This window comes from Etheostoma cragini, chromosome 5, assembly GCF_013103735.1.
Source record: "Etheostoma cragini isolate CJK2018 chromosome 5, CSU_Ecrag_1.0, whole genome shotgun sequence".
Taxonomy (NCBI): domain Eukaryota; kingdom Metazoa; phylum Chordata; class Actinopteri; order Perciformes; family Percidae; genus Etheostoma; species Etheostoma cragini.
Window position 1 is genome coordinate 22,842,199 of NC_048411.1, and position 11,907 is coordinate 22,854,105.

An 11,907-nucleotide genomic window follows, 5' to 3' on the forward strand; every position below is an offset into this window, starting at 1 on the left:
GAGAGGGTTATGTGAGGAAGCAGCACAAAGTGGTGGTAGTGAAAGTGTTGTTTGGGAGGGGTGTGGGGGGTGTTGAGGAGCACAGACCGTTATGCTGAAGCAGGAAGGGAGGGGTATAGAAGGGGAAGGGGTCTTAACCGCCCTGCTTGAGATGTAAATTTGTCCCCGTTGTGAGCCAGGCCTGAGGCGAGGGTCCCCTCTTATTATTTCTGTACATGGAATAGCCATGGAAACCCCACGGAGAGCCATTGAAATGTCTGATTCCAGCAGTCTGGGGTCTGTATATGTGTGCGTGCATGCCTCTGCATGCTTATATTTCTGCTTCAGCTTTGTGTGTGGATGCGTATGTGTGCATCTGAGGAAATTCTTTCATGCGGCACTGTAACTGGACTGTGAAAAAAGCGCAATTTTTTTCATTTCTAGGGCTGTGAAGTGCCAAAATCAGATGTTGTCTGGCTGCATACTGTAGAGATATACACTATATGTCACACAACACACTCAAAAATAATACAAGCACAAATAAATGTTTGGTACAACTTCCTAAAAGGACAGTCACCATTATATAGTGATATTTTTTGTAGTCAGTTTGTATGTATTTATATATACATTTGTGTGTCACTGAAAACACACATGTATTCATGTTGCAGTTGTCAGTGAATGGTTTCAGCAAAGTCCACTGGGAGAAATCAGCTCGCCGCCAGTTACACAAATATTTCCTCACCGGATTAGCTGCAACTCACTCTTTTTTTCTTAAACCACCTGTGTGTTCCTGCTGTAGTGGAGGGGGGTGGTGTAAAACTTTTATCCCTTCATCAGACAACATCCTACTAGTCCTTGGACTTTACCATCATGTGACGGAGTGGAGACGAGAATAAAAATATCTGAGATGAGAATAACTCCAGGAAAAAAGACAGCCTGCTGGCTGATTTTGAATGACGAGTTTAAATAGTAGAGGGTCAAAGGTCAAGCTGGTTCTTTTTAAAAGTGGGCAGAGAGTGGAAGGGGTGGGGGGAGGGAGGTGGAGAAGGGGTGAAAGCAAGACAGGAGAATGCACATTGTAATGGAAAAGTTTTGGGAGACAAAGGAGGCAACGGGCTCAGTTTGGCGTTGCGTTGAGCAGACAGGCCCTCCTTTGTCTCTCACCCCTTGGTCAGGAGGCCTCGCAACTTTCATTCTTCCTTCATTTCTTTCCCTCCGTTGCTCCCTCCCGCCCTCTCCCTGCTTTGAACAAATCGTCCCCCCTATGCCGTCTCCTTCTGGAGTCGTGCTGAAAAGAAGTGAAAGGAAAGATAAAGAGTTTGTAGCGTTGCACAGTTGTTAATTAACATGCAGGTTTCTTATTCGCTGAGAGCTCAAATAGTTAGGGCTCAGGATTTTAAGTGGGACTTTGGTTTGAAATGGTGAGAACACTGTGGCCGTGTGTACACACACACACACACACACACACGCACACACACACACACACTCACACTCCTTCCTGCTCAAATGCACATAACTCCCTCTTGTTGTTTTTACAGGCTTCAGTGGGAACCTTTGCCAGATAGACATTGACGAGTGTGCCAGCACACCGTGCAAAAATGGCGCCAAATGCACAGACGGACCCAATAAGTACACCTGCGAGTGCACTGAAGGTATGAAAGTTTAAACAGAAGCTGCAATCAGAGAAGTAGAAACTTTAAAGGCCCTCTGAAAAAGGGAATGGGAAGTTTTGAGTTAAAACATGTAATTAAAAAGTGAAGTACACCCTATTAAATCCAATTAATTAAAAATGAGTACATCAGTTCAAAAGAAAACCACCCTTTTTTCAGGTTACTCTGGGAGGCACTGTGAGACGGACATCAACGAGTGTTACTCTGACCCGTGCCACTACGGCACCTGCATCGACGGTCTGGCCTCCTTCAGCTGCCACTGCAACCCTGGATACACCGGCCGGCTGTGTGAGACCAACATCAACGAGTGTCTGAGTCAGCCGTGCAGGAACGGAGGCACCTGCCAGGACAGAGAGAACGCCTATATCTGCAGCTGCCTCAAAGGCACCACAGGTAATCGCCACACACATACAACTAGATGATGCAAACAGTACTCTCTTCTCAAATCTGAGGATACTGAAAGCAATTTTCTGACAGGTATAAACTGTGAAATCAACATTGACGACTGCAAGAGCAATCCCTGTGACTATGGCACCTGCATCGACAAGATCAATGGCTACGAATGCGCCTGTAAACCCGGCTACACAGGTGAGCAACGTTTGCACCGAGAGTCGGTCTTAATATTACTGTCATATGGTAGAGGATTCAGCTCAACCTCTTTGTCATCATTTCTCTACAAAAGCTAAAAGAGTAGAAACTTCTACTGACCCCTGAAGAGGAAGTGGGAAGCTGGGCATTGTGAGAGAAGAATAATGCCAGCATATTTTGTAGCCAAGTTAGCTATTTTGCTGCTTCCTCCTCCTACGGTATAAACAGTACATCCTTGTTAGTGTGTTGGAGATGACTCTCTTTCTCTACCTATTGAATAGTTGAAGACCTTCAATTTGCAGAAAGGCGGTCTGTAATCGTAAAGTTAACGTAGGACAGGTTAAACGGGGCTGCAGTCTCAGGTGACCGGACAAAATGAGTGTTTAAGGTGCAGGACTGGATTATCGAACATTTGGATGAAGGGTCTTAATAGGGAGGGCGAGGGTGACAGATGGCGAGCGAGTGAGCACACTCCTCTAAGGCTTGAACGGTGTCACTTTCCAGCTCCACCCTGTCCCCAACCTGCTGCTGTTAAGACACCCCAAGCTACCCTCCCCTACAAAGAGAGGACAGAAACACACACACTGGCACACACAGTCACCTGGGATTTGAGCAGGAGAAAAGATTCCCTGAAAGATTCCTGAAAGTTGAGCTTTTAAAAGCTTGGAAGCCGGTCCCTGCTTTAAAGCTAAATGGGCTGCTTTTATGTTATGCATGGCACCGCGCTGAATAGCGTCAACGCTTCAAGTGGCCGACAAAAGGGGGCCTAAAACCCCTCATGTTTCTGGAAATTGATACATTTGCTGAACTGAGATATAGACATCATTGTGTAGCAGGCGTCTTTGTGTGTTGCTCTGTGAGTTGGCATTGAGTATTTCAAATAATAGTGCAACACCGTTCTGGTGACATGTTGCAGAAGTTATTGTAGTTAGATGAAAATTTAAATTCCTCTTTAATATCTTTTCCGTTAAATATGAGGATGCAGCTAGTAGATGATTAGCTTAGCATAATGTCTGAAAATTGGGTAAAACAACTAGGCTGGCTAGGTGAAAAAAAAACATGCTGTTTACGGGGGAATGTGTGCAGGACTATTTGTTGGTCAGGAGCAATGACTTACTGCACCCGGATAAGAAATAGTCCCACACATACCCCCCTGTAAAACCATGCCTTGTTGACGTACAGACATAAGAGTTGTATCAATCCTCTCGTATAAGTTAATAAGCGTATCTCACCAAAATGGAGGACTGTTGCTTTCAGACTCCTCCAGAAAATATAGCAGAGTATCTTCTCCTTTCTCTCAGGTACCATGTGTAACATCAACACTGATGAGTGTGCCATCAACCCCTGCTACAACGGCGGCACCTGTATCGATGGCATCAACAGCTTCACCTGCAGGTGTCCAGAAGGTTTCCATGATGCCACCTGCTTCTCCCAGGTCAACGAGTGCCTCAGCAACCCCTGCATTCACGGTCACTGTGAGGACAAGATCAACGGGTGAGGCATTCTACAAATGGGTTTATTTTAAAATACACTGCAAAATTACAGAACAATCAGCACATGCATTTGCACTTAATGCATCTACAGTTTGGTGTCTACAAACTGAGATTTTTCCCCAATTTCTCCCCATCAGCTATAAATGCCTGTGTGATTCTGGCTGGAGCGGTAAAAATTGCGACATCAACAACAATGAGTGTGAATCCAACCCATGTATGAATGGAGGCACCTGCAAGGACATGACCAGCGGATACGTTTGCACCTGTCGCATGGGCTTCACTGGTCAGTATTTTTGTGGATGAGTGTGTGTGTCAAGGTTTTTTGCTTATCTTGTGTGTGTTTGTCATCCAAACCACACCAATTGACTGTTGACCTTCAGCTGAAGTGTGTGTAATATATTGTCCACTCTAACCGCAGGACCAAATTGCCAGACCAACATCAATGAATGTGCGTCCAACCCCTGCCTCAACCAGGGGACCTGCATTGACGATGTCGCTGGCTACAAGTGCAACTGTATTCTGCCTTACACGGGTATTAAGATATTATTGAAAATATTTGATACACCCATGAGTTGGGCTCGTGTTCTGGCATTTCCTTGCTTGGCGAGGGGGCAGTTTCCACAGCCTGTGTGCTTAAGGTTACTGGGCAAAAGAGGAAAAATGTCTGTCGAGTCAAGTTCAGCAGCAAGACTTCCTCAGGGCTGAAAGACACCAAACCTCTGACTCTCTCTGCTCCTCTTTGATACACAAGTAAACCTGATAAGAGAGCAGGAAAATATTTTCATGCCATCTCACTTATTTTTTGACAAAACAGACAATGATGGAAAGGCTAAGGGCAAATTTTCTTGCATTTGTCGAGTCGTCTTTTCGGAAAAATCCACATGACTTAAATAAAAGGCCATTGCTTGTGGCGGGGTGGGAACGGGGTGCTTGACACATTTCCTGTTTGACTGCTTCCTGTCTCACAGAACAGCAAATGGCTTCACAATGGCCGGAAACTGGAGCCAGCTTCCTGTGCGAGCCGTGTTTTGTGGAAACAGATAGGGAAATGTCTCCGCAGGCCTCTAATACTGACAGAACCTGGCTAAAATCTTCTGATAGCTCTGATTGAAAGATGATTCTGTGTCCATTTGGGTTGGGTTATCTCCAAGTTCATGACTCCTACATGATACGAATGCAATGTTTTTTTAATTAAAGGTGTGTGTGTGTGTATGTATGTGTGTGTGTGTGTGTGTGTGTGTGTTTTTGTTTGTGCGTTACAGGAGAGAACTGTGAAAACTTGATGGCGCCCTGCAGCTCCAAACCCTGCAAGCATGAAGGAGTGTGTCAGGAGTCTGAGGACTATCAGAGCTTCTCCTGCGTCTGTCCTGAAGGATGGCAAGGTAAACATTAGTGTCTGTATACTCTTCTCCCTCCTGGGAATCAGCTAAGTGTTGTCTTATCTTATCCTGTTACCCATATGTATTTGTTTTGCACCACCGTTTCAAATAAGAGGTGAAATTTACATTATCTTCCTGTTTCCACTCCACCAAGGCCAAACATGTGAGGTGGACATCAAAGAGTGTGTGAAGAATCCCTGTCGCAATGGTGCAACCTGCCAGAACACTTTGGGCAGTTACCGCTGTGTCTGCAAACTAGGCTTCACTGGACGCAACTGTGATAGCAACATCGATGACTGCAAGCCCAGTACGTTCTTAAGTTTCTCTCCCTTTACTTAATTTTCTTAATACAGTATATGCTTTTGACTAGGGCTGCACGATATGACCCAAAATCAAAATAACGATTAATTGCACTTTTTACCTCGATAAGGATAAATGAGCAATAATTATTAACATTGTTCTAAATCATCTTTTCTGAAGCTAAAATGTTTCCAGACTACAGATACTGCTGTTGTTTTGGGCACAAGTTGCTCAGTTGTGTTAATATTTGAGTTATCCTCCGTTATGCTTTCCATGAGGCTGACTGGTCCGAGACAAAGTCGTGTGACTACACACGTGGTAGAAGGTTTTTAAGGAGAAAGTAGGCCTGTCAACAGTAATAAATTCTCGAAATTATCGTCATGGGAAATATACGTCAATAACATCTTCAGAATTTTGATGTTGATACATTTTTGATTAATCGTCCAGCCCTAGTTTAGACTCACTGCAAACCAAAAGCTGCATTTATCAGAGACCTCAAAAAATATGCACTGCTTGTAATGTAATGCTTTCCGTCACCCTTCCTCCCACAGACCCCTGCAGCAACGGAGGCCTCTGTAAGGATGAGGTGAACGGCTTCCTGTGCACCTGCCTGCCCGGCTTTCGGGGCACAAAGTGCGAGGAGGACATCAACGAGTGTGAGAGCAACCCGTGCAAGAATGGAGCCAACTGCACCGACTGCGTCAACAGCTACACATGTACCTGCCCGCCCGGCTTCAGTGGGATCCACTGTGAAAATAACACTCCTGACTGCACTGAAAGGTACAGAGCTCACAGATCACATAGCACCGTACTAGTATCAAGAGCTCAGTATATCAGATTCAAACCCTAAGGCTTTATTTTAAGAGCTAAGACAGACAGGTTAGCGCTGGTCCTTGTCTGTGTTTACACAGATTGGTGAGTAAAGGCATCTATTCTGATCAACAGGCTCACTTTCATCCACTTAATGTTAATGTAGACCCCATTTTCTTGTCCACCACTGCCCTCTCTGGTGGAATATTGATATACACAAGCTGAATTCAACATCTCTTGTATTGCAGCTGCCCTGTAAACACAAGGTTTAGTAGTCTGTATTCTAAATGAGCTTGTAACTATTATGTGTTAAAATACCAAGAATGGTTTTCCTAAACACCATCAAAGCCGCTCCCCAGTGGGAGTTTGAATATTAAGTGGGGCATTTCTGGAAAAAAGTATTTGCTATTAGTTATCTGTCTGTGGACAAATCAGATGTGAATTAGCCTGCATGTTCAGGCAATGAGAGGTTTTATGATTTGCTCTCTTCCTTTCTTCTTCCTAAAAAGCTGCAGAATACTTACAAATGTTTTTGGTGAATTTCATTAAACGTCTTTTTTTTCTGCAGCTCCTGCTTCAATGGTGGCACCTGTGTGGACGACATCAACACCTTCACATGTTTATGTCCGCCGGGCTTCACTGGGAGCTACTGCCAGCATGACATCAACGAGTGTGACTCCAAACCCTGTCTGAACGGCGGCACCTGCCAGGACAGCTACGGCACCTACAAGTGCACCTGCCCACACGGATACATCGGACTCAACTGTCAGGTAGGAGGGGGGAGAGTGGCTGTAAGTTGAGATAGCCCATCTGTCTTTGAAATGTTACTCCAGTCAAGTGTTTTAAAAGTAAAACTTTGTTTAGGTGATTGGCCGGTCAAATGTTGTTCAGGTAAAAACTGGGATGAATGTAGTTGAAAATCGAATGTGTTTTGGATGTCTTAATGCATTACTTAATGTATTGCTGTTGTTTGTAGAGTCTTTTGATTCCTACAACTATTTTGTAACCCTATAATCGTTTTGACCTGTATTCTTCTTTTGACCTGCAAATCACCCAATCAAAGCGTTCCTGGGATATTTAAATTGGTAGAATCTATTCAGGTTGAGACTGTGTTTGCATCTTTTAGGCCTTGGTTCGTTGGTGCGACTCGTCACCCTGTAAGAACGGGGGAACTTGCTGGCAGAGGGGAACCACCTACAGTTGTGAGTGTGAGACTGGCTGGACGGGACTTTATTGTGATGTCCCAAGTGTCTCCTGTGAAGTGGCAGCCAAACAGAGAGGTTAGTTGGGAGATATCTGGCTTTAGCCGAAGGTGCTCTTTTGTATATTCAAATCAAAATTACCATATATTGGGTCTGAGCTAGTGTGTTGGTGATATGTTTTTTTAAAAAGCACACTTATTCATCCTTTCTGCTTAGGAGTTGACGTTGCCCATCTATGCCGTAACTCGGGTCAGTGTCTGGACGCAGGAAACATTCATTACTGCCACTGCCAGATTGGATATACTGGAAGTTACTGTGAGGAGCAGGTGGACGAATGCACCCCAAACCCCTGCCAAAACGGAGCCACCTGTACTGACTTTTTAGGTGGATACACTTGCAAGGTAACAGCACCCAACGTAAACAATGCATCTAGTTGTTGAAATTTGATTGTAATTTCATTTTACATTGCCTTTTAAATGCTACTGAAGGATCAATTTAGGAATAATGTGCAATCCTTTTTAACGCCATCAGAGTGCATCAGGTCTAAATATAATGATAACATTTTACGTTTCATAGTAATTTGCAGCAATTTAATTAAACTTAATTTCATGTTGCCATTTTCCAGTGACAATCAGGACAATCATACAATGATTCATACTTTTGATTTTAATTGCAAATGTAGTCTTAAAGGCAACTCTACTTGGAATTTCAAAGGTCTTTTTACATTATCAAAAAAAAAATTTAAATCTTAAACCTCAAGTTTGTGTCAATAATTTGTTAAAATGCCTGAATGTACAGCAGGCTTCCTTTAAGCTAAAACAATTCTAGGCAGTCCTTATAAAGAGACCTGGTTATAAATAGAACCCACAACGTTTGGTTGTGTTAATCTTCTCTCCAATAAAGGATCTGCTGGCCTTGGCAGGATGGAGGCCAGAAAATAGCCAGGTAAACAAAAAACATCTTTGTTTCATGTCAGACATTGATTAAACTTTCCCCTCTCTTCTCCCTTCCTTCTTTTACTCCTCAACTTCCTCTTCTCGTTTCTTCTCTGTCTTGTTACTTCCCTCTCTCAGTGCATGCCAGGATATATGGGGACCAACTGCTCTGACGAGATCAATGAATGTTTCTCCCAGCCGTGCCAGAATGGGGGCACCTGCATTGACCTGATCAATACCTACAAATGCTCCTGTCCACGGGGAACCCAAGGTCAGTGGACCCCACACACACTCCTCCACACCACTCCGCCTCTCCATCCTTTCCTCCTTGTCTCTACACTTAATTAATTAGGGCTTAAAAGCAGTCAGGGCATGTCTGCAAAACTCCTCCCGACTTGCCTCCATCCTTTTCTCTACATGTCAAATACACCATTGATTTTTCTCTCACACATGAAGGGAGTGTGTGTTGTAGTTCCGGCCAAAGAGTCAGCGGACTTGGGTGTGTCCCAAAAAAGCCGACATGTTGAAAGATATTTTGATTAAAAAAAAAACAAAAAAAAACATCTTAAAATAGTCATTTTTTAGATTAATGATTTTAAGACTAATTATTTAAAAATAACTCATTTTCAGACATTTTGCATTACTGGGGGAATTATGGGTTTATATGTTTTTTTTTCTGTGACTATAGTCATTTATGTGCAGAGCGCTCTGTTTAATCTCACAAATAATCTTTTGATGGTTGTGAAATCTCATGCGGTTGGGAGAAAATGGTTAGACCAGTGAAGTAGATAACATTATCACAAGAGTGTCGCTGAAATGCATCAGAGATTGCATCACAGATTAAATGTTGCAAAAATATCAAGGAGAAAAAGTTTCTTGTCCCTCTTCCCCCACCATTCCCCTCCCTCAGGTGTGCACTGTGAGATAAACATCGACGATTGCAACCCGTTCACCGACCCAGTCACCAAAGAGCCCAAGTGTTTCAACAAAGGGAAGTGCGTGGATCGAGTCGGAGGCTACCACTGCATCTGCTCTGCGGGATACGTAGGGGAGCGCTGCGAGGGAGACATCAACGAGTGCCTCTCCAACCCCTGTGACCCGCGGGGCACGCACAGCTGCATCCAGCTCACCAACAACTACCGCTGCGAGTGTCGCACCGGATACACAGGTGAACAGCTGGTCAGGGGGTAGCTGGTCCTTCAATTTGTGTTAGTTTAGAGAAGGAGAAGTGTTTTTTGATTCCCATTCCATGTCTGAGTAGAATTCTTTGGGTGTTGGTTGGACAAAACAACTTGTGGGATGTTTTACTGACACACTTTACTGTTTTCTCACATTTTATTGGCCTAAACAAATAACAACAACATAGTCAATAAATGCATTGATTATATATATATATATATATATATATATATATATATATATATATATATATATATATATATATATGTGTGTATATATGTATATAATACGTTGCTACCTTGAACTGAAATCATAGGGAAAAAAATACAACAATTACATAATATTAACAAATATTTTTGTGTTTGACTTCTGACAGGCCAACGCTGTGACACAGTGTTTGATGGATGTAAGGGAAAACCGTGTCGCAATGGAGGGACCTGCGCTGTAGCCAGTAACACCCCACATGGCTTCATCTGCAAATGTCCTCCTGTAAGTAGCCACGCACACGCACAAGCACACACACACACACACACACAAAATATATTGTTTTAATAGAGCTGCAAAGATTAATCGATTAGTTGTCAACTATTAAATCAATCACAAACTATTTTGGTTATCAATAAATTGGTTCAAGTCATTATTTACGAAAGAAATTACAGTAAATGTTTATATTTTCTAATTTCAAGTTGAAAGGCAGTAAGCTCTGAGTTATTAGCTAAAATGTTATGTTGTTATGTGTTTTTTTTCCAATTTTTTTATCCAGGGCTTTACTGGTTCCACATGTGAATATGACGCCCAGGCCTGTGGCAGTCTTCACTGCCGCAATGGAGGCACCTGCATCTCCGGCCACAAGAGTCCCAAGTGTCTGTGCGCCCCGTCATTCACTGGGCCTGAGTGCCAGTATCCCACCGACAGCCCCTGTAATTCCAACCCCTGCTACAACGGTGGCACGTGTGAATACACCTCTGAGGCGCCATACTACCACTGCGTCTGCCCCACAAACTTCAACGGCCTCCGATGCCACATCCTTGATTACAGCTTCCAAGGAGGGTTCGGACACGACATCCCGCCGCCGTCTGAGGTGGAAGTCACCTGCAACATTTCGCTCTGTGAGGAAGCTAAGCACAACAAGTTCTGCGATGTGCTCTGTAACAACCACGCGTGCGGCTGGGACAACGGAGACTGCTCGCTCAACTTTGACGATCCGTGGAAGAACTGCTCTGCCTCGCTGCAGTGCTGGCGATACTTCAACAACGGAAAGTGCGATTCACAGTGTGACAACGCAGGATGCCTCTACGACGGGTTTGACTGCCAAAATCTGGAGGGACAGTGCAAGTAAGTGGTGTTTGTCACTGAAAAGTAGATAAGATTCAAATTCAAATGTCATTAATTTAATCCAAATTAGAGTACCCCTGACTTTACCTTATTTTCTTTAGTCCTCTGTATGACCAGTACTGCAAGGATCACTACGCTGACGGCCACTGCGACCAGGGCTGCAACAATGCTGAGTGCGAGTGGGATGGCTTGGACTGTGCCAACAACATGCCCGAGAAGCTGGCCGTAGGCCAGTTGGTTCTGGTGGTCCACATCACCCCGGAGCAGCTCCTCAACAACTCCTTTGGCTTCCTGCGAGAGCTGAGCCGCGTCCTCCGTACCAATGTGATATTCAGGAAGGACACCAAGGGCGAGATGATGGTTTACCCGTACTACGGGAACGAACACGAGCTGAAGAAGTACAACGTTAAACGCTCAGTGGATTCGTGGTCCGAGGTTCCTGTCAAGGTGCTGAACATGGTGAAGAGGAGCCTGTATGATGGGGCAGGCGAGAGCAGAAGAATGAAGAGGGAGCTGGATCACCTCCAGATTAAAGGGTGAGCAAGAAAATTTGATTTAATTCAATTTTATTTATGGAGTCAAATCGTAACAGAAGCTATCTCCTTATATATATATATACACTCACCGGCCACTTTATTAGGTACACCTGTCCAACTGCTCGTTAACACTTTATTTCTAAGCAGCCAATCACATGGCGGCAACTCAGTGCATTTAGGCATGTAGACATGGTCAAGAGAATCTCCTGCAGTTCAAACCGAGCATCAGTATGGGGAAGAAAGGTGATTTGAGTGACTTTGAACGTGGCATGATTGTTGGTGCCAGAAGGGCTGGTCTGAGTATTTCAGAAACTGCTAATCTACTGGGATTTTCACGCACAACCATCTCTAGGGTTTACAGAGAATGGTCCAAAAAAGAAAAAACATCCAGTTAGCGGCAGTTCTGTGGGTGGAAATGCCTTCTTGATGCCGGAGGTCAGAGGAGAATGGCCAGACTGGTTTGAGCTGATAGAAGGGCAACAGTGACTCAAATAACCACCC

At 44.1% G+C, this 11,907-nt stretch overlaps 1 protein-coding gene across 2 annotated transcripts in view; it reads left to right on the top strand.

The window, feature by feature from the left end:
* The window catches only part of LOC117944608 (neurogenic locus notch homolog protein 1-like), a 41,227-nt gene that overhangs the window by 20,625 nt on the left and 8,695 nt on the right, over nucleotides 1–11,907 (top strand). For both annotated transcript variants that reach the window (XM_034871571.1, XM_034871572.1), the window contains exons 10-26: nucleotides 1,518–1,631; nucleotides 1,809–2,042; nucleotides 2,127–2,237; nucleotides 3,539–3,731; nucleotides 3,868–4,013; nucleotides 4,149–4,262; nucleotides 4,993–5,112; nucleotides 5,264–5,416; nucleotides 5,961–6,189; nucleotides 6,788–6,989; nucleotides 7,346–7,499; nucleotides 7,638–7,822; nucleotides 8,495–8,627; nucleotides 9,267–9,524; nucleotides 9,912–10,024; nucleotides 10,299–10,870; nucleotides 10,972–11,406. In XM_034871571.1, the coding sequence (XP_034727462.1) occupies nucleotides 1,518–1,631; nucleotides 1,809–2,042; nucleotides 2,127–2,237; nucleotides 3,539–3,731; nucleotides 3,868–4,013; nucleotides 4,149–4,262; nucleotides 4,993–5,112; nucleotides 5,264–5,416; nucleotides 5,961–6,189; nucleotides 6,788–6,989; nucleotides 7,346–7,499; nucleotides 7,638–7,822; nucleotides 8,495–8,627; nucleotides 9,267–9,524; nucleotides 9,912–10,024; nucleotides 10,299–10,870; nucleotides 10,972–11,406 (3,466 nt within the window). The remainder of the gene's footprint in view (nucleotides 1–1,517; nucleotides 1,632–1,808; nucleotides 2,043–2,126; nucleotides 2,238–3,538; nucleotides 3,732–3,867; nucleotides 4,014–4,148; nucleotides 4,263–4,992; nucleotides 5,113–5,263; nucleotides 5,417–5,960; nucleotides 6,190–6,787; nucleotides 6,990–7,345; nucleotides 7,500–7,637; nucleotides 7,823–8,494; nucleotides 8,628–9,266; nucleotides 9,525–9,911; nucleotides 10,025–10,298; nucleotides 10,871–10,971; nucleotides 11,407–11,907) is intronic.